The 27,032-nt window shown below is 35.9% G+C and overlaps 1 protein-coding gene across 1 annotated transcript in view; it reads right to left on the minus strand.

Moving 5' to 3' along the window:
• Window positions 1-27,032, minus strand: part of RpL36A (ribosomal protein L36A) — a 71,793-nt gene that overhangs the window by 19,426 nt on the left and 25,335 nt on the right. Inside the window, exons 3-4 of the mRNA XM_090389000.1 lie at window positions 12,206-12,314; window positions 9,229-9,296 (exon numbers count right to left, since the gene is read on the minus strand). Coding sequence (XP_090245126.1) covers window positions 9,229-9,296; window positions 12,206-12,314 — 177 coding nt within the window. The remainder of the gene's footprint in view (window positions 1-9,228; window positions 9,297-12,205; window positions 12,315-27,032) is intronic.

Consider the following 27,032-nt stretch of genomic DNA (forward strand, 5'->3'; position numbering starts at 1 on the left):
GTGCAACTTAAATACAACTTATTCACTACCATATAGTTTTTAACATTTAATGTTTCTTTGGCAGATCTTCCCAGTTTTAAAGTATAAAACTGGGAAAGATTTGTGGCGAACAAACATGCCTTGTGGAGCTCTTTATAGTAATAGCACAGAAGTATAGATAAGGGAGGATTATAGCAGGATTTCAGAGGTTATTTAGTAAATTGTAAAGTTTATTTTGATAAGTTTTTTCCTCCCAGTAATAGTTTAATTTTTTTTAATATTATAAATATAATTTTTTGAAAGTTTCTTTTATTAATATTTAGTAAATTTTACAATGGTTGTTACAAGATCGGCCTTAAACACTTCACCAGAGGGTACCATGACTCATAAGGAAATAGCCGATGGCGATTTCTGGGTGAGTTATGATTTTATCCTTAGCAAAACCTGTGGCATGCATTCCAAGGTCAATCTAGACAATCATAGCTCAACTGGAGATTCTTTTCTTCACCACCGTTGCAAGGAGTGTACCGATCTTAAGATAAATTTGGTGCATTGCTAGAACAATGTGTCACTGAAAAAATTGGTGTTTGCCCTTGAGAACAATGTAACTGGGAGCTTGCCAGGAGCTCAGGACTCCAGTAACCTACCAAGTGATGCACTCCCAATTCGGGCCCCAGAACAGAATAACCAAGTGCAAACTACTCTGGTTCAAAAGGACTTAATTCTATTAGGAGACTCCATTGTCGAGGAAATACTTTTTGTAGTAATGGATGAAAAAATTGGAACCAGAGATTCAAGTGAGAAAATCTTGTACATAAAATGGAACATTAAATTATCCAAAGCAAGTTTCCTTGATACTCTTATTAAATTTGCTAATTCTAATGTGGAATTTAAAAAAAAAATATTTTTATGCTCTAAGAAAAATAAAAACAAAACAAGACTTTACTCATCCAACATATGGATCAGGGTGTTATTCTGAATTTCAAAACATACTTTTACGCACAACATTTGCTACACTGTCTGGCAGACAGTGAGAAAAATTAGACGTTAAGAGACTTGGAAATCTTACAATATTTACCACGCCATCTTAAACATTAATAAGGTCTCTGCAAAAATTACTAAAAGTTGTTTAAATGGTATTTAGAAGAAAATATGCCCATGGCACGTAAAAGGCTTTGAAAAAGACAAATCATATGATGAAGTTACAGATAAGATTGTAAAACTTTCAGAGTTATTTCCGTTGGAGGTTGATGCCAAATACGTGGAGGAGATAATAGAGGAAGAGAAGGAATTATCAAGTGAAGAACTTATTGACTTGCAAGCAGCAACAGTCAGAGAAGAAAATGCTGACGAGACTCAAAATGAACTGATGTGCTTCATCACCAAAGGGATGGCAATGGCATTTTGTGAAATTGCATCGGCAATGGAGAGGCTTGAGAAGATGGATCCTGACCGTTGACGATTCTTAAAAGTTGAGGGGTGAATGAAATGCTTGCTTGCTATAAAGAATAGAAAAACGTCACCATCCAGTCATCCATCAATATGCTCATTCATCTGTTCAGCAGCTGACCCCTTCTAAATCCCCACAGCCCTCAACCTCCGCAGCGGCAGCATACTTATCAGCTGGAGACGATTCGAAGCTCACTTTTGTAATTTTTTAATGAGCATGGGATAAAAAAAATTGAATAAATAATTTATTTATACGTTCATCGAATGTTTCATTTTTGCTTCAATAAAATTCAGTGTGCAAATTTACGAGGCTGCATAAGCATTTAGGAAAATTCCGACATACGTAAAATTCGACTTGCGTAAAGTTCTGCGGAACGGAACCCTTACATACATAGTAACTGATACAGGAGTGGTAGAATAATGCATTTCTGGAGAAAAGGTACCTGGTACCTGTCCATCCTTACAAATTCAGGATGGACAGCTTCAAGTTCCTTTGAGTGAATCTTCCTGTAGGGATTCCAAACAACAGATGCATTGTCAATAACTTTGGAATGCTTCATATGTACAGGCCAGCATATCTGTAATCTTTAAAGTGAAAAGTATTTCTCTTGAATCCATTTTAAAAGATTTACTGATGACAGTTGATGTGGTTGTCAAATTGTTAGTGTGTTTAAATAATTAAATGATTCAATATTCAAAATAAATAATTTAAAACCAAAGTGAAAATTCTGAGAAAAAGCTTCTTGCTACAAGTTTGTTTAATTAAATGCTTGTGCTTATTTTGAAAAATGCCTCTATATAGCAGGGCAAAATAGAGTTTGCTTATTTAATTTAGCTCAATACTGTGAATTTTCCAAATGGCATGTATTCAATATGAAGATTTCAATGTCAACTGTACGGTTCATTAAAAACAAATGCAGCACAAATTTTGAAAAATAAAAATATTTTGTACAATAGATATTTTTTTTTCAAATAATCACAAAATGAAACTATTATAGGAAAAAATTCCTCCTCCTTGACTAGGTAAAACTTTAATTTTAGCATGACATAATCCCTTTCTTGCTAACTTCGGAAACAATCCAGTTACACTTTCAGCTAACATTTGGACATTCTGCGTTAAGTGTCACCCCTTTCAGGATTAATGGAATGGATTACACTCTATTAACTTCTGCATACTTTGTTCAGTGCTCACAAATTTGGTGGGAGCCGACGAGTTACGTGCAGTTGACACCATGAAGAACGAGTGCTATTGTTGCCTTACGTGAGGAAGGATATTCTTCCTGTCATATTGCTTAATGTCTTGTAATCAGTCGACAGTGAGTAGATTTCTTTCCAAACTAAAGAATACTGGTTGAATGACAGGAAAGAAAAAAAAAAAGGAACCAGATGCAAATGAGTCTTTACAACAAAACGCACTTCGTTTTGAAGTGCTTATGCCTTAAAAACCATAAAGCTTCTTCGTCTGAGCTGAAAAGAGAATAAGAACATACAGGAGTGGTAGCAAGTGCAGTAACAGTCAGAAGACGCCTATTCAAAAATGGACGTGTAGCCCGTCGTCCTAAGAAGTCCCTCTTCACATAAAATGAAAAATGTCCGATTAATTTGGTGTAAGGAGCATGTCAAATGGACACCCCCCCCAAGCAGTGGAAGTCAATTATTTTCTCGGATGAGAAGAAATTTAACCTGCATGGCTCTGATAGGAGACAAACGATTCAACCGCCGTAGACATGGTGAAGAATACCACCCAGCCTGTATGGTGTCTATAGTGGAATTCCCTACCAGCCAAATGATATGGGGGTGCATTTCGTATCATGGCGTAGGTCACCCGCAGTTTATGAATGGTTCCGTAAATGCCAATGTATACCTGGCTATATTGAAAGGCAAATTGCTGCCAGCCATTACAGACCATTTCAACCTGCAAAGTAACTGCATCTTTCAGGACTCTGGTCCTTGTCACCATGCGAAAAGTGTAAGCAGGCACTTCTATAGTTACTTTAGCTTCATTTTTGAATTAGTGGTTCAACAGTAATGTGTTTACATTTATTACAGGTGAAAAAAAAAATGGTTGGAAGAACAGTCCATTATAACTCTTAGCTGGCCAGGAAACAACCTGGACCAGAATCCTATAGAGAACTGTTGGCATCATGTGGAATCTGTAGTTACCAGAAAGAAACGAAAGAACCTTCACACACTTTTGGGGATTTATTGAATGATTGTTTTCTGCAGCAGAATGTTCAAGAGGCAACCAGAGAAAGTAATACTCTTGATCTGGTTATCAGCAGTGATCATTCGTGTATTAAGAATTTGCAGATAAAGGAACCACTAGGCGGCAGTGATCACAGTGTACTGATGTGGGATTTACTTAAAGATTTAATTACCATCAGGGGTAAAGGAAAGGGTTTTTGCTTCCGTAAAGGTGAGTACAGTGGTCTCCGACAGTTTTTAAATTCTGTACAGTGGGATCAACTGACGATATTACCAACAGTAAATTCCAAGTGGGAAGCATTCAAGGAATTAATCGTGGATGCTACTAAAAGTTTCATACCTATTAAGAAATATTGTTCAAGGTTTAGGCCTAAATGATTATCTAATGAACTAATGAGACTCATAACAGAGAAGAAAAATGCATGGGATGCATATAAATTATCAAGCGACTCAGAAGCCTAAGGCAGATATAAGCTAGTCTGTAATCAGGTCACAAAGGAGGTTAGGCAGGCGAAGGCAGATTACGAGAAATACTTAGCAAAAGATGCTAAGAAAAACAGCAAGGATTTCTTTACTTATATAAACTTTAAAAGGAAGGGGGTGAATCTGATTGGTCCACTTGACATCGATGGTTCGACTGTTGATGATCCTGCTCAGATAGCAAACAAACTGAATGAGTATTTTGCATCTACATTCACACATGAGGAATTAAGGTTATCAAATTGTAGCAGGATACTTAATGATTTTGTAATAACTGAAAGCAAAGTGGAGGAGAAATTGTTGAAGTTAAACATAAGAAAAGCATCTGGGGTGGATGGGATCTATCCAGTTATATTAAAGGAGGCAGCAAAGCAACTAAGCAAACCCTTAGCCATAATTAAGAGAGCATCCTTGGATTCAGGGGAGGTCCCCACGGACTGGAGATGTGCAAATCTATCCCCAATTCACAAAGGTGGATCCGAAGGGCGACACGAGTAATTACAGACCAGTTAGTTTAACTTCTGTTCCGGCTAAAATAATGGAGTCACTGGTTAAAGATGCATTGCAAGATCATCTAGACAAGACTGCAGCAATAATTCAGACACAGCATGGGCTTGTTAAGGGAAAGTCTTGTCTGACAAATTTGATAGGATATTATGATGTGGTCACAAAGGAACTGGATGCAAAAAATAATTTTGATATCGTATATTTGGATTTCAGGAAAGCTTTTGACACTGTTGTGCATGGAAGACTATTGTACAAATTGGAGCAGAATGGTATTAAGGGTAAGTTGCTACAATGGATAAAAGGATGGTTAAGTGGGAGAAGACAGAAGGTGGTAATCAATGGGTGCTGCTCTTCATGGACTAATGTTATTAGTGGAGTCCCACATGGTTCGGTGTTAGGTCCACTGTTGTTTTGTATATTTATCAATGATATTGATGAAGGTATATCAGGCTTAATGTCGAAGTTTGCAGATGATACAAAGGTTGGCAGGGTTGTTAATGACAGTAATGGCAGTGTGCTACTGCAACAGGATCTAGATAATTTGGGCAGATGGGCTAAGAAGTGGCTACTGAAGTTTAACCTTGACAAATGGAAAGTACTGCATATGGGTAGAAGTAACTCCCAGAGAAACGTACCAACTGTGTGGTACTACACTTAAGGTGTAGTACCACACAGTTGGTACGTTTCTCTGGGAGTAATTGTGCAGTCAGATATGAAGTTTTCTGAGCAATGCAGACAGGCTGCCAGAGCAGGTCATGGGGTTTTGTCAATGATATATAGGAATTTTGCTAGCAGGGAGGAGGTGATTGTCCCTCTGTATAAGGCAATGGTCAGGCCACGCCTTGAGTACTGCGTACAGATCTGGAGGCCTCATTTTAGGAAGGATGTAGATTTGCTTGAGCGTGTACAGAGAAGGGCAACAAGATTGGTGAGGGGAATGAAGGGATCCTCTTACCAAGAGAGGCTTAAGTTCTGCAAATTGCAGTGGCTGGAGACTAGGCACCTGCACAGTGATGTGATTGAGGTATATAAGGCCTTGAATGGGTTGAGCACGCTGAATTCTGATGGTATCCTTCCACTTGTTCAGATTACGAACCTAAGGGGACATAAATTCAAATTAAGAAAAGACAGATGTAGAATAGATGTGCGGAAATTTGCCTTTAGCCAGCAGGTGGTTAATTGCTGGAACAAACTTCCATCTGTCGTTGTGGAAGTTGACAGGTTAAATAAATTTAAAGAGGTACTGGACAGGCATTTGGAGGGAATGGTGTGATTTTTTTTCTTTTGGCTGATGCTGCATAAGCTCATACACTTGCTTTCTTGCATCACATACCACTACTACTACTTCATAATTCTTCTTTGGATCCACAAACTCAGTTGATTATCTTCAGAAATTGATCCTGTTAATGCCTCGACGGTGTGCTGCTGTCATCAGGATCAGAGGCGGTTCAACTAAATATTAGTTTGCACCTGGTGAACCTTTCATTTTGTTTTCCATTTAAAATGATAAACTGAAGCAAATTGAGGGCTTCTGATAACATTTCAGCCATAATTGTAGTGTTTACCAAAACTGTTGTATAAAGGTTGCAAATGGTCATTTTGGAATATTTTGAGAGCACCTGTCAAATATTACTTAGCTTTGCCTTAACTATCAATAAATATCTTTTGTTTATATTTCTATTGGTGATGTTAGTCATTAAGATAACATACCATCACAAAAAAGGGGTTAGAAATGTGAAATTCCTAGGTGATGCACTTTCTTTGACATTTGTCCAGTTGTTACTATTTAAGTTACTACTATTATAAAAATAAAGTTCATGATATAAAAAAACGGTGTAGTTTTGTTAGCTTTTGGAACGTAACCCCTCCTTTTTGTACTGGTTCTTAGTCCCATATAACACTGTTTCGCATTACACGAGATTTTGTAGGAATCAAACTACCGTGTTATACAAATGTATATGCCATGTATTTTAATTTTATATTGAAGAATTACCTTCAGCTTATTTTGTTTTACAATTAGTCCAGAGAATGTAGAATATCTTAAACATAATATCTGATGAGTCTCATCATAATTTTACTATTATAAAATGACAAATCCATGCCTGAACATTACATGTAAAATATCTGGCATTCAAATTTAATCATCTTGTTTCAACTTCTATTGAAAATGACTTATGTCACGTAAAACCCAAATACATGAACAAAAAAAATTGCAAAATTCATGTTACTACCACAATATTTTACAATACTTCATTGAAACCATATATAGTTATATAAAATTGTAGACCAGTTGAAATACTATGTAGCATTTCTTTTATTAAAACAACCAATGTACCAAAATCATATTATCCAAAAACCACCACCTTTCTCTAATATAGTTAAAAACCATAAATGAAGGATAATGCAATATTTAACTGACACTTAAGTTTATTTATCGATTAGAAATGAAAAGTCACAACTCTTCTATGGGGTCTTTGGCAGAACACCCAAACAGAACAGGAAAAAGAATAATAAATTTAAAAAACAAAAAAATTAATAATAAAATTGAGACTGTCACAGTAACCTGTTCTACTGGAGTATACACCCACCCATCCTTCATAGGTGTATGAACTTTTATAATTTGACTCACCACACTTTTAAAATTTGACTCATTGTAACAGTATTTTTCTCAGAACTGCATTTCATAACATTGACAAAAAACACGATTGAAGTGTGACATAATAGAATAATGACTGAAAAACATACACAGCATAAGAAATTTCAAGCAATGAGAAGTGGGGTAAACTATAACCCTCTACAATAGTCTTCTTCCTGAGACTATACCAAACAGATCTATCCATCTCTGGATGCATCCCCATCTCCCTAGCTGAACAGCACACTGATTTACGAGTTGTTTTTGACAAAAAACTTGCATTCAATAATCAACTTGATCTCATCCTTGATCTTATTCCACTGACACCCCAACTGTAATGATGTCCTTTGCCAATGAATGCATGCCCTCTTCATAACAATCCACTACATTAACGCCATCACTTACTCCTCCCTTAATGGAGTATAGATGTGCATATCTGCCACCCACACTCTGAGGCACCTGTTTGCACAGGCATTTCAGAGCAGTGGCTGCTGAGATGGACTGCAATAAACACTCTGTGCAGGCTAGTTGTAGCACCAACATGGAAACCGAAATCAATATTTCTAGATTGACACCAGGCTATAATAAGAGGCACCAGGCTGGCAGCTACTGTAAAACTTCTTGCTAGTACCAATGACATTCCTCTAGTATAGGACCTCTGCCATTGGAGGATCCCCATATGCAGCCTAAATGTTACTCAGTCCCTGATGCAATAGCTGGACCTTTGAGATTCTCCAAAGAGCCATGGTATTGAAAAAACATCCTCAATGAATTCTAATCCTTTCTACACTTCACGCTGACATGTAGAAAGGATTAGAATTCATTGAGGATGTTTTTTCAACAACCACCTCAGCGTGAAGTGAATGCAGGACTTCAGTGACGTTGTATGCTGTATATATATATATATCATTTGCAATTGTAATATGAATATAAATACAACGATTGAGTGTCATCCTTATTGTTATTCAACTTCATATTATATGTATGTTGAAGTTTAGTTATTTATGTTAATCACTGGTGATAATTATTTGGGTGGGTATTAATTATGTGGTGGGTACTAATGTTATACTTTCTTCAGCACAGTCTATGTAAAGATGTAAAGGGTTTAATAATAATAATAATTGTAATTAATATAATTGTTTCTAGTTCAAGCAAAAAATTCATTTTTGGCTTGAACTAGAAAACATAGCCAAAAATTCATTTTTATAATAAAATAAAAGGCAGTGGTAATGAGCTTACATTCATTTACACATTCCCAACTTCATCTTACTATTTTATTTTGTTTTACGTTTATTTCCAACACAAAAGGCCCTTTGCTAATATATAAGTAAAAATTAGGTAAAACTTGTTTATGAAAAGGGCAATTGAATGTAGTGATTATGCTTTTGCATTTTATGAGAGTAGTATTTTATAGTGTAACTACAGAGACAAGTAATTTGATACACAGCAGACATTAGGCATATTGCCAACTCAAATCTACTGAATGTTGGCTTAGCAAAGCTGCAAATTTATCAAATGTTGAAAAATACTGAAAAAGATACAACAGATAACGGCTTGTAAAGAAACTGCTAGTAGTTGTTCTCCCATACCATAAATTAATCTATGACTTACCTAAAGAGTTAAACCTAATTGTATTCACTTTGGCCTAGAATTCAGTTACACTTTTATTCTTATTCTTTTCTCTTTAATTATCTTAAGTTACTTGTTAAATTTTAATACTGAAATAAAATTTTTCTTTTTTTCTTGTAAGGTAATGTTAAGTTTTAGCTTCATGGATATGCAGCAGTTGTGGGGGAGCTCCTGGGAAGGAATCTCCCATGCACACTTGTCAATAAATTAATCAGCAATTAAGCACTATTTACAAATAAAGAACCTTCAGCAAAACAAAAGGCATCAGAAAAGGCACCATATAAAGCTTACCACCAAAACACATACCTCAGTTAATAAAAAAAACTGTCCACAGAGAAAATATTTACCTTTTTCCTAAATATGGGTTTTGTCTGTCCTCCATATCCTTGCTGTTTTCGATCATATCTCCTTTTGCCTATAATATGTAAGTTTATGACAAATTAAAAAATAATTCAAGAAAAAAAACTTTTCTACATAACTTCTAGTGCAATTTGGAACAGAGATAAATATAACGTACAGAATAACAAACAATTTTTGGTAAGATTCCCATGCATCCCAAATACACAGCTGTTCAACTTTTTCATCTTTAAAAAGTTGGAGATCAGGCGTTTGAAAACAGAGGGGAAGCAGGAGGTTTTTGGGCCAAAAAAAGACTAAACTGATACTATCAGGGTGCACCTCAAGTCTCCATTCATTCCTTTTTTGGAAGTCCACAACGCAGTATAAATTAAATTTCACTGGCAAAACATCTATTTTATGCTAAAACACAATCTACTAGCATTTAAAATCTATAGATAATAGACAACAGCAAAATCGATGTCTAATATTTATTACACATCAACTTCATGGTGATTTTGGTTGCTTCGAGAAAGATACTGTTGCACCTTGACATTTCAGAAATGCTAAATCAAAGTTTTGTTTGTAACAATAACATTGTTGCCTAGATTTGTCAGGAGCATTTCCAAAGTTTCACCAAAAAGAGATAATGTGAACTCAGTTTGTTTTTCTAACCTGGCCAAATACTAATACAGGCAGTTCTCACTTTGAGTTCCCGCGTTTACGGTTTTTTTTTTTTTTTTTTATCAAGTATCAACAAAATCGAAAATATGACGATCGAAAATCGCAAAAAATTAATGTTAAACATTCATAAATACCGCATTTCAAACCACACGCATAGCTATACAATACAGTGTATCCTGCTTTACGATATTAAGCCGTTACCATCACATCACGAAAATATCGTAATGTGATATTACGATATTTTGAAATGAATTACCAAAAACACATTGTTTTTTGGTAATTCATTTCACGACCTTGGAAGTTCAAATTTTCACCATATAACTCATTAAAAAGTCATTTTTGTAGTGTTAATTGTATTAGTTACCAATTCAAATCATTAAAACGCACTATACTTTCATCGTTATCATATGTTATAAGAACCAATTTTGAACAGCTTTGTGATATTTTTCTAGAGCACATTTCTGGAAGTCACGGCCATAAAACAATTTGCACTTTCCGGTTTATTCGGCTTTTCTGTTACTGCAAGCAATTATAAACGGGTAGTAAACTCCGTGTTATTGCATTTGCAAAAATACTGACAGCTGGAATTGTGTGGTTTTTTACATTATTATGGTGAAATGTGTTTCCTCTTTATTGAAATCTTCAATCATATAAAAAAACAAATAAATTTTCAGAATCTTCTGTTCATTGTTTTTTTAAGCTTCGTAACTTAAGCAACTTCACTTTCTCCAGCCCAACTTTCCTAACAATGAGGTAATTTTCCTTGGTGATTTTAATGTTTACAACTCCAGCTGGCTTCAGTTTTCTAGTCACACTGACCCAGCAGGTCGAGATGCTGAGGCTTTTGCAATTACTAATGACCTAGCACAGATTGTTCATTTACCTACAAGAATACCGGACAATCCTAATCATACAGCCAATATGCTTGATCTTTTTCTCATAAGCAACCCTTCTAAGTACACAGTCGAAGTGAGAGGTCCTTTAGGCACTCCAGATCACAACTTGGTGATTGTCTCTTCTTTATTCTTGCAGGAATGGAATCTTTTATCCCACACTCCACTTTAAAATCTCGTCCTTTATCTAAACCTTGGTTTTCCAATAAATGTGCTAAGGCTGTTCAAGAGAAGAATGTTGCATATCGTAATTGGCTTGTTTCTAATCCTTCAGTTTCATTTTCTGCCTACACCAAAGCTAGCAACAATTGTAAAGCAGTTATTAATCAGTTCAAACTAGAGTTTGAACAGGCTAAGAGTAGAAAACTTGCTTCTTGCCCTAATGGTAGCCAAGCATTCTGGTCTCTTGCCAAAGCTATTGGCCGCAACTTTTGCCCATTTCTGCTCCCACCTCTGTCCAAACCAGATGGTTCTGTTGTCACTTCAGCCAAGGATAAAGCTGACCTGCTAGCATCCCATTTTACTTCCAGCTCATGTATTAATGATCTTGGTAAAACACCTCCCACCATTCCCAACACGCTCCATTCAATGCCTCCTGTGTCTTTTGTCAAAAGGATATCAGAAGGATTTTGATGAATCTACTTCCACATATACAATATGCCCTACTCAAAGAACAAACCCTGCATGAAATTGAAATGTTAGGGTTTTCCAACAATAATAATAAAAAGTTTTGCGTATCTGTATTGGCTATTCCAAAAGCCACGCAATGTCAGCTTTCAGGTAAATAGTTAAATTCAGTTAGGTCATAATTGAAAAGGTAATGTGTATCTGAAATATAACAAAGTAAAAAAAATCAGAAGAAACTAACATTTGGGTTTTAAGGCATCTGATTATCAGAAAATTCAATAAAGTTGGTAAAGATATAACTTTGTTTTTTACTTTGTTTTTCTGAAAAAAGCTCTAAAAAGAAAGATTGGTTGAAAGAGATTCAATTAATGCATGCCACCGAAGTGAAAATATTTAAAGGTTCTGCATAAAATAGCAAAGAGCGAAGTTTATTTTTTTATTTTATCCCTTCACTGGAACTTAAATATCAGTTTTATTTTTGAAAAATTAATATAGCAAGAAAACATTCATCAATTTTCCTTTTCTTATTATTGCAGTTAAAACCAACTGGAGATGTTTGTATGCCACATATTACAAGTATATATAATGAAGTATACCTCAATAATCACTACCACTCCCAAAAAATCAGATGGAAGTTAAAAGTATGCACTGATAATAAGCTAAAAGACTGCAAGATAACGCAAAGAAGACTCATATACAAATATTTACATTGTTATACATTTAAAAATGAATTGATATTAACAAAATTATCTGTTAATAACATTACTGAGAAATATTTCCTTACCTTGAGCATAAAGAGAATCTTTTCCTTTTTTATACTGTGTCACTTTGTGAACAGTGTGTTTTTTGCACTTTCCTTTACAAAAAGTGCGTCTATTTTTTGGTACATTAACCTGTGGAAGAAAGAGAAAAGAAATTCTTTTAAAAAACTTAAGTGCTTAATTTTGCTTAATTTTAAGTCCAAAAATGGAGAAAGGGGATTATCAGAAAAATGAGTGAAGCGCATGATTCCCTATTTAGACAAAAATCACCAAAAATATGTGGGAAAAAAAAAGTGGAACTAATGGTGACGAAAGACTAAAGCTGGAATGGTTGCACAGCACACAAATCTGCAATATCAGAACCAAGCGTTTCATGCACACTTCATGATAGGGTTTTCCAACTTCAATGGTTTGTTCTCAAATCGTTCCAAAGACTGACCATATTCAGAAGGAGAATGATGCACCAGTTTCACAGAAAAACTAATATCTTTAAAGAAGACCAAGCTTTTAAAAAATACTTTGGATCCATCACTACGATCCAAACATCAAGCAATAACACCTATAATGAAAATACAAGGGTGTTTTCACATTAAAGAATTTCAAAACACAGAATTATGGGACAATCATGCTGACATTTTCTGGAATTCATGGGATTCCTTAATTACACACAAGGCTAGCCTATGATGAAGCTGATGTATCTAAACTTCATCAGGGACTAGTGTACAATCCCATACAGATCATAATTCTGACTGCTCATTTCAAGAATGAAGATTAAAAATCTTACCTCAACCAACCAACCTATAAATCACATCTCAACCCCAGCAATAAACCCTGTTTGTTAATTTTTTTGAATGGTTTGGACATTCAGTAACACTTCAGGTGTGCTGTGGTTTGTTACCCGCTCAGTTGTTACCCACCTCACGGCGTAAACAGATCACAACATACCTTCCTCATAGCAAAGTGGCCAAAAACAACTAAACAGCATAACAAACGTAAACACAAACATAGCATTACATACACTTCTGGTCTTTCAGCAGTTTCTGTATTATCACAGTGCACAACAGCAGAGCCATCCTACATAAGATATTATACATGTCAACATATTACTTTTCTTCCAATTCTTGCATTAATGAGATCTTGGCAAACTGCATTCTACCATTCTCAGTACACTCCACTTAATGCCTCCTGTGGTCTTCCATGAAAGGGATGTCGGAAGAATTTTGAGAAATCTTGATGAAAATAAAGCTGCATATCATGATGGTAATTAGCATTAGCAGAGGCATATGATACAAGAAAGCAAGTTTATACAGCATCAACAAAAAAGACCATTCCCATTTCACCCATCCATTTGCCCAGTTCTTCCTTGAATTTAAAGTTATCAACTACCACAACAATAGATGGAAGTTTGTTCCAGCAATCAACCACTTGCTGGATAAAGGCAAATTTCCACATATTTATTCTATAATGGTCTTTCCTCAATTTGAATTATGCCCCCTCTGGCGCATAATCTGGAAAAGAGGAAGAATCCCATCAGCATTGAGCTTGCTCAAACCATTCAAGGCAGCTGCCTAGTCTCCAGATGCTGCAACTTGCAGAATTTAAGCCTTTCTACGTAAAAGGCTCCCCTTTGTTCCCCTCGCCAATCTCATTGCCTTCTCTGTACTCATTCCAGCAGCTCTATATCCTTTCTAAAATTATGCCCCGATACCTGTATGCAGTACAAGTTGTGCCCTAACCACTGCCTTATACAAAGGGATAATCACCTTATCCCTGCTAGCAAAATTCCTGTATATCACTGACAAGACCCAATGAGCTGCTCTAGCTGCCTACCTACACTGCTCAGAAAACGTCACATCTGATTGCATAATTATCCACAGGTCTTTTTCATTCTCCACTACCCTGAGTATAGCCACACAGTTTGGGGTTACTGCTGCACATTTGCAGTACTTTGCATTTGTTAATGTTAACTTCAGTTGCCAATGCCCCCAGCCAATCTGCCCAACTTTTCTAGATCCTGTTGCAGCAGCACAGTCATTCTTCATTAACAACTCTGCCAACCTTCCTATTGTCTGCAATATTGGACATTAAGTCTGTTATACTTTCAGTATCACTGGTAAATACAGAAAACAACATTGGACCCAACACCAAACTCTGTGGGCCTCCACTAATAACATTAGTCCACAAAGAGCAGTGTCCACTGATTACCACTCTCTGTCCCACTCAACCATAGCAGAAAATTGTCCTTAATGCCACAATGCTCCAATTTGTATAGTACTCTTCCATGTGCAACAGTATTCCTGAAACCCAAGTATATGATATCAAAATTATGCTTTACATTCAGTTTCTTTGTGACCACATCATAGTATCCAATCAGATGAATCTTGTTATTAATAAAAAAATAATAAAATTGGTCAGACGACACAAAGTCATTGTGTCTGCACTATAACTGCAATTGTTGTCTAAATAATCCTGCAATACTTCTTTAACCAATGCCACCATTATTTTCCCTGGACCAGAAGTTTAACAGGTCTATAATCATTCATGTCACTCTTTGATCCTCTATGAATTGGGGATACATTTGCACATCTCCAGTCCTCCCCGGGTACAAGGATGCTCTCATAATTATAGCTAAGGGTTGCTTACTTCCTTTGGTGTCTCCTTTAATATAACTGGATAGATCCCATCCACCCCAGGTGCCATTCTTAGACTTTAACAAGTTTTCCTCCACTTTGTATTCGGTTATTACAAAATCACTTAGTTCTATCTTAGTCTGATAAGCTTCTAGCCTCCTCTTCCTACAGAATTACTCATGTGTGACTGTAGATGCAAAACTCATTCAGTTTGTCAGCTACCTGAGCAGGATCATCAACAGTCAAACTATCAATATCAAGTAGACCAATCAGATTCTTCCCCATCCTTCTAAAATTTAAATAATATGAAAACAGAGCTACAAGGCTTGTAGGTTCTAAACTGCAACGATATTTTAAAAGGTTAAGAGATTACCTCAATCCGGTACGTAGAATGGCTTCAGAATGATGCTCTCCAAATGTAGACGAATAAAATAATTTAATGAATTCTTGCACTCGCATCACCAAATGATTCAACATGCCCCGGAATCGGAAGTCAAGGACCTCAAAACACATCAAACCACCCCCACGAAACTACGAATAAGAGAAGACTGTGTCAAAATTATTTACAACAAAAATGTTCAAAACGGTTCGTCGAAATACTTAGTCAGCTCAAGGAAGGAAAGCTTCTTAAAATTGTTTTAAATTTCTCATCTCAATTAATTTCATAGCCATGATTAATTTACTTTAATGCCGTGATAATTTTTTGTTGTAATTAATTTTGACAAAATGTCAAAAAATTACAAAATTTAGAACAATGCTCTCCAAATATAGACATAAAATAATTTAATGAATTCTTGCACTCACGCCACCATGAATGATTCAACGCCCCAGAATTGGAAGTCAAGGACCCCAAAACACACCAACACCAAACCACCCCATGAAACTAAGAATGAGAGAAGAAATTATCTCATTCATAGAGAGAGAGAGAGAGAAACTAAGAATGAGAGAAGAGAATGATTGATTTTGAAAGCTTTCCAGGGACCAACAATACACGCTCAAAATGTCAGATCAACTGAACTTTTTCTTATTAACTATTGTCTAAACCTGTGTTTCCCAAATGGTGTTCCACAGAACCCTGGGATTCCGCGAGGTAAAATTAAGGGTTCCGCAAAAAAAATAAAAAATTTTACGCATTAAAAGTTAAAAATATTGTATGTTTATATCTGGCGGACGAGACAATATTTGGGTCAAGTCACTTTTACTGCACAGCTTGTGTACTAAACTGCCTTTGTAATTTTAATCCAGAACCTGCACATTACCACCGACTGTATATTACCGCAGCTACCTACCTAAATACTAGGAAACGGCGGCCAAACAGCTGTGATTGGTTAGGCCGTGTTTGGATCCATATTTTGCATGGGACATTTTTTGTATTATTTTTATACTAATATAATAAGCAAATATAATAAGCAAAGAATTTAAAGGTGTTTGACTTTGAGAACCAAGAATATTTTTTGCCTGCAGGACATTTACTTTTTTTTATGGGCTATGCTAAAAATATTTAAGGGGTTCCCGTTATGTTGTACAAAATATAAAAGGGTTCTGTGACTAAATTTAATTGGGAAACGCTAGTCTAAACATCCAATTACATACCTGCATTACAAGTTACGTGATGCAAGCAATGCTTTACATTTTTGGCACTTCTAAGCTTTTCTTAAAAACTATATAGTTCACCCTGGACTAAACACCTTGTCTCTTCTTCGTGATCCACAAATGTATAAGCCGATTCGAGGCTCTTATTTTACTGTGCTTAAACATTTAGTCACAGGTGAACTACTTAGTTTACTCACGGTTCATGGATAAGAAAATTAGTAAATCATTACGGTGGAGGCTTCTTGCAACAGGTTGCCAACATCCCAGATTATGGCTTACCTAAAATACATAAAATGGTCATGGGTGTCAAGTGGCCTAATTTTGAAAATGGTCCCTGTTCAACCATCTTCAATTTTGTTGAAACTTGGTGTAGATGTTTAAACAGGTTTCCAAAGATGTGCAAAAATTCAGTTCAAAATATAGTATGCTTGAGGCACCAGCACTTTTTTTTGTGGAGGTCACTTGCGTTGCACAAAGCAAATCACGAAACATTTTAAAAGTTTTAAGTGTTACTACTGCACAACATTGAGAGGTAGTGCTCTGAAACTTGGTATACCTAGTTAACTTTTGGCAGAGAATGCAAAGCTTTTTGTGTCCAAGCTCAAAAAAATCCTTCACATTTTTTACAATACAGTCTAAAACTGCCACCAAAAATTTGTCGCAACAAATTTAAGCAAGACTTTTGAAAGTCATAACTTCGAAATAAAAACCTTTGGTACCTTCTTTGGGCATCTCATTTATCATCTGCATGAATTCAGCCTAGCTAAATATGAGTTCTTATACTTGTTTGCTGGCTGAGATATTTTCCTTCAAAGATGGACTCAAAATTTCACCTATCTTTAGGGGAAAATATCTTAATGTGGATTCTCTCATTTTTGCCACCATTGGAAAGAGCGGATTTTAAGCAACAAGAATCATGGTTTTTCAGTTTTGTATATTTTCCACATAATATTTGCATACTTGTTTGATGGTGAAGTTTCACATCACAAATAAGGACAGAACTATTGCATTTACAAGAGTGAAATTTTCTGCAATTACTCTTGCCCTTTAGTTTAAGGAGAAATGAATCACTTAAGTTTCAAGTGGAAATCTGCTGGCTGAGATATTTTTGAGCGAAGGTGGAGTTTGCTTTCTGGTCCACAAAGATATAAAATCAACATTTTGGAATTCAAAAGTACATCACCAAGGGTGTCAAGACTACTACTCAAGATTTCTAAGAGGTACAAGCTAAAGATTATAATGATTTATGCACCAACATCGAGCCATAAGGATGAAGAGGTTGAAGAAATGTACACCGAAATTGAGTCTTCTAGATGAGCAGAAAACCCATTAAACTATCATTATGTGGGGACTTCAATGCTAAGGTTGGAAAGAGACAAAACAGTGCAGAAAACTACAGGAACTCTCTGACTTACATAATACTCGACTTACAGAAATCTGACTTTAAAGTTTTTGCCGGCGGGTGCAAACTTAAATTCGTGGAAATGTATTCTGCATCCCATAGGAATAAATGGAGGTATCGTGAAAATATCGCAATGTGAACCCAATAACACTGTTTTTTTTTTTTTTTTAATTCGTTCAAAGTCCTTGGAAGTTGAAATTTCGCTATATTACTAAGCAATTTATCTCTCTAAAAGTTCATATTTATAGTGGAAATTGCACTATCCATTCATCGTTATCATATGTTCCCATTATAAGAATCAATTTTGAATGCCTTTGTGACATTTTTCTAAAGCACATTTTTGGAGGTCACGACCAAAAACAATTTGCACTTTCCGATTTATTGGGCTTTTCTGTTAGTGTATCTAATTATAAGAGGGTAGTAAACTCGATCTTACTGCATTTGTGATAATAATGATAACTGCAATTATGTGGGTTTTTATGCTATTTATGGTGAAATGAAACCTTCAATCATATAAAAACAAATTTTCAGAAACTTCTCTTTGTTCCTATTTCCATATTACAATGATGAAGGGAAAGTGACCAACGAAAACTGCAAGTGGTGGTAGTGCCAGGAAACGAAACAAAATTCATTTAGAAATGAAGATGAAAATGATTAAGAAGTAAGAAGCAGGACAAAGTTTGTCATATATTTTGCAAGGGAATTAAGGTCTGGCTGTTTCAACAGTAAATATTATTTTAAAGGACAATGCGCATATAAAAGAACATGTCAAAGTATCGACGCACTTAAGATCAACAGTGATCACAAAACAATGTCCAGGTTCTATATTGAAGATGGAACAGCTGTTAATAATATGGAAGGAAAATCAGATTGAAGCGAGTGCCCCCGAGTCTAATGACCATTCAAGCAAAAGCAACAAGTAGTATGAAGATATTAAGGATAAGTATGGCCAAGTTCGTGGAGAGCAACGAATGGTTTAATAGGTTCAAGCATCACGCTGGTTTCCACAACGTTAAAGTATGGCGACTTCCCCACAATGGTGAAGTCGCCATGCCGATTCTGCAGCTGCAGAGAAATTTTGTGATATGTTGGGGAAAAAAAATTATTCACGAAGGCAGATTCAACCCAGCAAATTTTTAAAGTTTACGAGGCCATTCTGCATTGGAAAAAAATGCCGGATCAATGCCGAATTTCAAGGCGTCAAAAGATAGGACCAGGCTCTTGCTTGGGGCTAATGCAGTGGGAGATTATAGATTAAAACCACTGCTTGTGTATCTTTCTGGAAATCCTCATGCATTTAAGGGCATAAATAAAGCCACCCTACCGGTGCATTTCCGATCGAACCAGAGATCATGGATAACAATATCTCTTTGGGGATTGGTTTAAATGATGCTTCATTCCCGAGGTTGAAAAATATTGTAAATACAATGTTCCTTTCACGATTTTGCTTCTATCAGATAATGTTCCTGGACATCCTAAGCATCTAGATGATTTTAATTCGAACATGAGTCATTTCTACCACCAAACACTACTTCACTCATCCAAGGATCAGGCTTCACTCAGCCTGATCCAACCTATGGATCAGGCTATTATTTCAAATTTAAAAGTATACTTTTTACGCAAAACATTTGTTCAGGCATTGTCTGCAATAGATGAGAAAAATTTTAGGTTAAGAGACTTTTGGAAATTTTACAATATTTACCACACCATCTTAAACATTAAGAAGGCCTGGGAGGAAATTATTAAAAGTTGCTTAAAGGGCGCATGGAAGAAAATATGCCCACGACACGTAAAAGGCTTCGAAGGATTTGAAACATCATATGAAGAGGTTACAGATAAGATTGTAAAGGTTGCAGAGCTACTTCAGTTGGAGGTTGATGCCAAAGACGTGGAGGAGTTAATAGAGGAAGAAGAGAAGGAATTATCTAACAAATAACATATTGACTTGCAGGCAACAATAGTGAAATAAGAAAATATTCACAAAGCTCAAGATGAACCAGATGAGCAGTCGAGACGCCTCATCACCAGAGAGAGAGATGGCAACGGCATTTCGTGAAATTGCATCGGCAACGACGAGGTTTCAGAAGATGGATCCTGACAGCGAACGATTCTTAAAAGTTAACAGAGGGGTGAATGATATGCTTGCTTGCCAAAAAGAAACCTACGATGAAAAGAAAAAAGCCACTGTCCAATCATCCATTAATATGTTCTTTTGCAAGGTTAAGCAGCCGACCCCTTCTAATCTCCACAGCCCTTAATCTCCGCAGTGGCTTACTTATCAGGTGAAGACGTCGATTCTGGCAACAATGCTCGAGAGGTAAAACTTACCAACGTTACGCCTGTCTCCTCTCTTTTGTAATTTTATAATTTTGAATGACCATTCAAGCAAAAGCAACAAGTAGTATGAAGATATTAAGGATAAGTATGGGTAAAATTATGGATAAGTATGACTTGCAGGCAGCAATAGTGAAATAAGAAAATATTCACAAAGCTCAATATGAACCAGATGAGCAGTCGAGACGCCTCATCACCAGAGAGAGAGAGATGGCAACGGCATTTCGTGAAATTGCATCGGCAATGACGAGGTTTCAGTAGATGGATCCTGACAGCGAACGATTCTTAAAAGTTAACAGAGGGGTGAATGATATGCTTGCTTGCCAAAAAGAAACCTACGATGAAAAGAAAAAAGCCACTGTCCAATCATCCATTAATATGTTCTTTTGCAAGGTTAAGCAGCCGACCCCTTCTAATCTCCACAGCCCTTAATCTCCGCAGGGGCTTACTTATCAGGTGAAGACGTCGATTCTGGCAACAATGCTCGAGAGGTAAAACTTACCAACGGTATGGCTGTCTCCTCTTTTGTAATTTTATAATTTTGAAATTTTTTTAAATTGCATGCTTTGTACTTTTTCTTGCGCACGAGATAAAAAATTGAATAAATACAATAAATAATTCTATTTACATGTTAGTCAAATGTTTCATTTTTGATTCAATCAATTCAGTGAGCACAACTGCGAGTGTTGCACTTTGGTGGAAATTCCCCAAATTACGTAGCGTTCCACGGAACGCAACCTGCATTACCAGATGTATACCAAGTTATAACTGGGAGTGTAATGATTTGATGCCGACCAGGGCTAGAGGGTGGGTAAAGTGTATGCCTAGCAACCCAAAGGTCACGGGTTCAAATCCCACCTCGGGCTTGGATATCAATGATGGTGCTGCACTATCCAGTTGGATCTCGCGGCCACAATACACGAAGGAAGCAGGAAAAAACTGGTTCCTTCATGTATTGCCACCACATCATACGATAAAAAAATAATAATAAAAATAATAAAAATATTTTTTTTTTTAAAAATGATTTGATAATTAGCATTGGCATTAGTAAAGGCACATAGGGGAATTCCTGTATAGGAAATTTTGGAATTGGTGAAAGAAATGACTTGTGGAATTTGCAGAATTTCAAAGATTGTCAGTAATGAACACTTTTTTCAAGAAAATGGTTAATAGAAAGTAGACATGGAAGAGCCCAAATGGATTAACAACTAATGAAATCGATTTGATTCTCACTAACACAAGATATATCGTGAATGATGTTACCGTCCTGAACAAGGTAAATGTTGGAAGGGATTACAGAATGGTAAGATGCACACTTGATATAGATATAAGAAAATAAAAAAAAAAGGAAAAAACAACTGGATAAATAATACAAAGATTTTGGATATAATAGAAGAGGAGAAAAAGCAGTACGTACTGGAACTTCAGAACAAGTTTGAGCTTCTGCAGGCTGCTCAGGACCAAGATATCAATGAGGAATATTACAACTTCCCGAAAGTGATAAAGCCCAAGAAACCCAAAGAAGAAAAAATTATTCAAGAAACACTTGTCATGATGAACCGAAGATGACAAATGAAGAGCAAGATAAACTCTGACAAGGAGAAAATTGAGTATACTGAGTTATGCAAAGCCATTAGAAAGAGACTCAGAGAGGATGTAAAATTTAACACAGGAAAAGTAGAACAAGCATTAAGGGAAAACAAAGGACTTGCCAAATCAGCAGCCATGAGCAGTAATATAGAAGGACAAATTATACTAAAACTGAAGAATAGCGATGGTGTACTTATAAATAGCAGAGAAGGCATAATTCAAATAGCAGAAGACTACTATAGAGAATTATACAAGGAGCGATGGAATGATACCAGCAGTGGGGAAGATGGATCGCAAATTAGCAACACGTACGACATACCTGATATTCTTCCTGATGAGGTAGAACATGCGTTGAAGAAAATGAAGAATCAGAAAGCCCCGGGAGAAGAAGTTACTGTAGAGTTGTTAAAATTGGGAGGAAGAGACATAACACAAAAACTGGCAAGGCTCTTCACAAAGTGCATTAGAAAAGGTGTGACGCCTAAGCAGTGGAATAATGCAATCATAGTTTTGCTGCATAAGAAAGGAGATAAATCAGAGATTGAAAATTATAGACCAATTAGCTTGTTATCACACATCTACAAGTTTTTCACAAGGGTCATTACTAACAGATTAGAAAAAATACTTGATGAGAATCAACAAAAAGAGTAAGCTGGCTTCAGGACAGGATTCTCAACTATGGATCACCTTCATGTAATATCACAGCTAATGAAGAGAGCAAAGGAATATAAAACACCATTATGCCTGGCATTCGTGGATTATGAAAGGGCATTTGACTCCTTACAGCATAAGGCAATGTTTCAAGCACTGGAAAGACAAGGCATAGATAGCCCATATATTATGATTTTGAAGAAAATATATGAGAGTGCTACCTCCTTTATTAGACTAGACAAAGACAGTAGGAAATTTAAAATTGAGAAAGGAGTTTTACAGGGAGACAATATCTCCGAAACTGTTTACTGCTGCCCTTGAGGAAGCTTTCAGAAGATTAGACTGGTCACAGAAAGGAGTCAATGTGAATGGAGAGTACTTAAACCATTTAGGCTTTGCAAATGACAGTATGGTCATAAGCCACGATCTGAAAGAATTATAGGAAAATTTTAATCAGTTATGCAGAGTTAGTAAGGATTTTGGACTAAAGACGAATATGGCTAAAACAAAAGTAATGATGAACAAGTATGCCACAGAAAGGGATATAATGATTGAAGGAGCAGTAATTGAAAAGGTGGAGTCATATACTTATCTGAGACAAAGTCATTAGCTGTAATAATGATAAATGGCTGGAAGTCAAGAGAACAATAAATTTTGGATGGATAGCATTCAGGAAATATAGTCATACTGAAGAGAATTATCCCAGTTTGTCTGAAACGTAAAATAATGAACCAATGTATACTCCCCACCATGACTTATGGAAGTGAAACTTGGGCACTCACCAAAAGAATGGAAGAGAAGCTGAGAACTACAGTGAAGAATGGAACAAATTATATTGGGAATCAGACTGTTAGATAAGAAGAGAAACACATGGATTAGGCAGCAAACTCAAGTAAAGGACATTCTTATCAAAACTAAAGAACTAAAATGGTCTTGGGCAGGAACAGCTCAAAGATATGATCACAGATGAACTAAGCAAATAACAGAATAGTACCCAAGAGGAGCTAGAAGAAAATCTGGAAGACGACAGAGATGGACAGATGAAATTCATGAGTTTGTGGGTAAATAAATGGATGGCCATTGCACAAAAGAGAAGGATTTGGAAAGTTGCTGGAGAGGCTTTCATCCTGCAGTGGATTGAAAATGACTGATAATGATGATTATTGTTTAAAGAGAAAGGATATATTGCCAATGCACAAAAAGATCTGTATTTTTTACAATAGGAGTGCAAATGGCAGGAAAAGAAATTGCATGGGTTTCTTTAGTGCAAATTCCCAAGCATGAAAAGTGATCAGGATTCCAAGAATAAAGATGATGTTCTATTGGTTTTTAAGCTTGAAAGACGTAACTACAACAAAATTTATTTAAAACACAATACTATTTGAATTAACAAGTGAGTGTGAAGGTGAGTGTGAAGATATTAAATCATTGCTTCATAATGGACTGTAATTTTTCACTGATGGTTGATATTACTACTTCAGGCAAGCTATATTGCCGCCCCATTGTTGTCGTTTTTGGAGCTGGAAGAGTGGCAATAATTTGTTGTTCAGGAATCCAGCAGACATCTTGTCTAGCAGGACAGTGAAATGAGCAAGCTGCTCCATGAGGATGTAGGAAATTTACCAATACATCATGTTCTTGAAATGAAATTTCACAAATATTTCCAATCCACCAATTATTGACATAAATATGCAGGCAATGTATTGGCCAGGTTGTAAATTAACAACTGGCACATATTGAATATTGATTTCACTAGTCTGATCACATGAACTACAAATGATGATTGTGTCATTTGATATTCTGCAAACACAAATCTGTCTTGCATCAATAGGAATGAAGTGATGATTTTCTCTTGTTCCAGCAATAGTATGACATCTATGAATCTACTTGCTCAATTTCCTCTTTAGAAACAAAAGTTTTATTCCAGTCACATGAAAAATTCAAACATGTTTCTTAGTGTCAGGATTTGGTTTTCAATTGGGCTCTGGAGACTTGCATGTGTTGCCAATCATTTTATTGTTCCACCAATTCCATCACATGGTGAGTTACCATGTCTAGTGCCAAAGAAATTCCATTCAGCACTGATATCAAAATCCTTCTGATGATGACACAAGTTAATAAAATTCTTGAAATTCTTGTATTGAGTTGCAGAACCATCACTGATGTAGTAAATGTGCCTGATTTCTGTCATGAAACTCTTAAATATCCAATTAAGTTGGTTAGAAAAACATTCACTGCAATTGTGTCATGTCGAAGGCAGTCACTGATTATGCATAAGCTTATATTCTGAAGTTCAACATCCTTGTAATAAATGACAAATGGATGGCAATGTAGCATGGCTATTCTCACGGTGGAACACTTGAACAGCATCTTGCACAACAAATGAATAATTGTCTGCAAAATCCATCAAGATGACTAATTCTCTGTCATTAGGCTTTCCTTTGTTGACTTCAAATGGTAGCTTTGATGTTTAGCAATGTAGTGATGACAGGAAAGGTTCAATATCTTTATACTCAACTTTTCAATAAAATCTTCTGTTGTTAATTGCTTTGGGTCCAGTGTATCTATGTCAGTGTATATCCATTGCTTGAATTCAATATCTTCTGGTTCATTGTTTTCAAAAATATTCTCTAGAAACTTTTTTAATTAATCTATTCCTGGACATTTTTCACACTGATGATGCATACAATCTTTTGACTCCAAATCACAGACTGTTTTACCAATGAAAACCTTGTAATCACATTCAACAGGACTTGCTGCTAGCATTAACTTGACATTTTGATGGATTGTGCATACACATACAGAATGTGTTCCTGGTGCACCAACTGTGACACACCACTTGGGTCAAAGTTCACAAAATTTAGAAAATCCAATGTCAGATCCATTTCTATTTCAAACATTTCCTTCAAGTTGCTGAGTAGTAGTCACTTTTGCATTTGCATTTTTATTCCATCTGCATTTCTAATGGAAATGTAATCTTTCTTTCCAGGGCATATCCAACTAATTCATCATCTTCAAAAAATTCCATCTTTTCCTTGCTTTTTTCCAGGTATGATTCCTTCTGCTTTAAGTTTTCTAGCTTTCTTGACCATTCTTTCTGAGACACTAAACTCTTCCATTGTTTTCTTTATGGACCAACTAACTGGAGCTAGTGTTAATATTTGAAGTACAGTACAGTATTTCTGAATGACTTGATACAATCAACTTTTCTTTCAATTCTTTCAGCAGCTCATAATCTAAGCAAATTCCACACTGATGAATTGCACTTGGTCCATGATGTCATTTGGATCCAAGCCACCAACAGATGCAATTGTACTGGCAATTACATCTTGTACTTGACTTGCCTTCCTTTTGGCATAGCCTTGTGAGTCTCTCTTAGCCATTCACCGAAATTTCAGAGGAGAAATACCAACAACCATCAAACTTGTGTTCAAGCTTTCAGTCACATGCATTTTGTCATTATGGTCTGATTCAGATGAATCAGACCATATGTTCCTACTTTTTGGCATGATGGGCACAGCTTCTGGCCTGGTTTTATGACTACCTCTGTTAGGTCTTTCATTCAGGTAGTCTGCCACTGACAAATCAATTGGTTGTAAACTTTTTTTCACCATATGATTTTCCATCTGGAAAGGATTGCAACATGAACGCTACAAAAATTCAAATTTTGTCAAAAGCAAAGCTTCACAAGATGTAGACAAATTGTGTCTTCTTCACCCAGTTTTAATCCACAACTTCGACCTATCAGCTGCTGTTCTTCAAATTCAAATTCTTTAAATAATTTTAACCCAGTTTTGCATGTATAGGATAGCACATGGTATTTAGAATTATCCACATGACTGATGGTGCATGAGTCCAGCCATATCTTCTGATTCCATGGCTTTCATGCTGACTAATAAGTGGACATTTCTGCAAGCAATGAAAACTTAATTAACTTTATTAGTCAAACAATACAAAATAGAGGAACAAAATAAACAAACTGTTCATTATGAAGAAAAAACACATTAATAACAGCACGGTTCAAATATCAGTTATTTACACTTTTTTTGTATGATTCTAGAATATTCCAGAATATATTCTATTTCTAGATTATTCTAAACATTAGGCAGGATTAGGGAGGGTTCTGCAACAAAAAAGCTCTCACAAAATAACAATACAACACATAAAACTACTTTATGTTTAGGTTTCATTTTAAGGCCTTAAGTGCAAAGACACAAAACAGATAAACCATGATTCTTGTAGACGATACTCTGCTCTTTCCAGTGGTGGCAAAAACAAGAATTGAAAGTGTTCCACATTAAGATATTTGCCCTTCAAGATAGGTCAAATTTGACTTTCAAATTTTGAGTCAATCTTGGGAAAATATCCCAGCCAGAAAACAAGTATAAGAGCTGATATTTAGTAAGGCTGAATTCATGCAGTTGGTAAGTGGAATGTCCAAAGAAGAAGGTACCAAAGGTTTTTATTTCAAAGTTAAGACTTTCAAAAGTCTTGCTTCAATTTGCCGCAACAAATTTTTGGTGTCAGTTTTAGATCGCATTGTAAAAAATTAAGATTTTTGAGCCTGGACACCAAAAGTGTTGCATTCTCTGCCAAAAGTTAACTAGGTATAGTTAACTTCTAGCAGAGTAACACTTAAAACTTTGAAAA

Source organism: Mastigoproctus giganteus, chromosome 14 (assembly GCF_048544385.1).
Source record: "Mastigoproctus giganteus isolate SK-2022 chromosome 14, ASM4854438v1, whole genome shotgun sequence".
Taxonomy (NCBI): Eukaryota; Metazoa; Arthropoda; class Arachnida; order Uropygi; family Thelyphonidae; genus Mastigoproctus; species Mastigoproctus giganteus.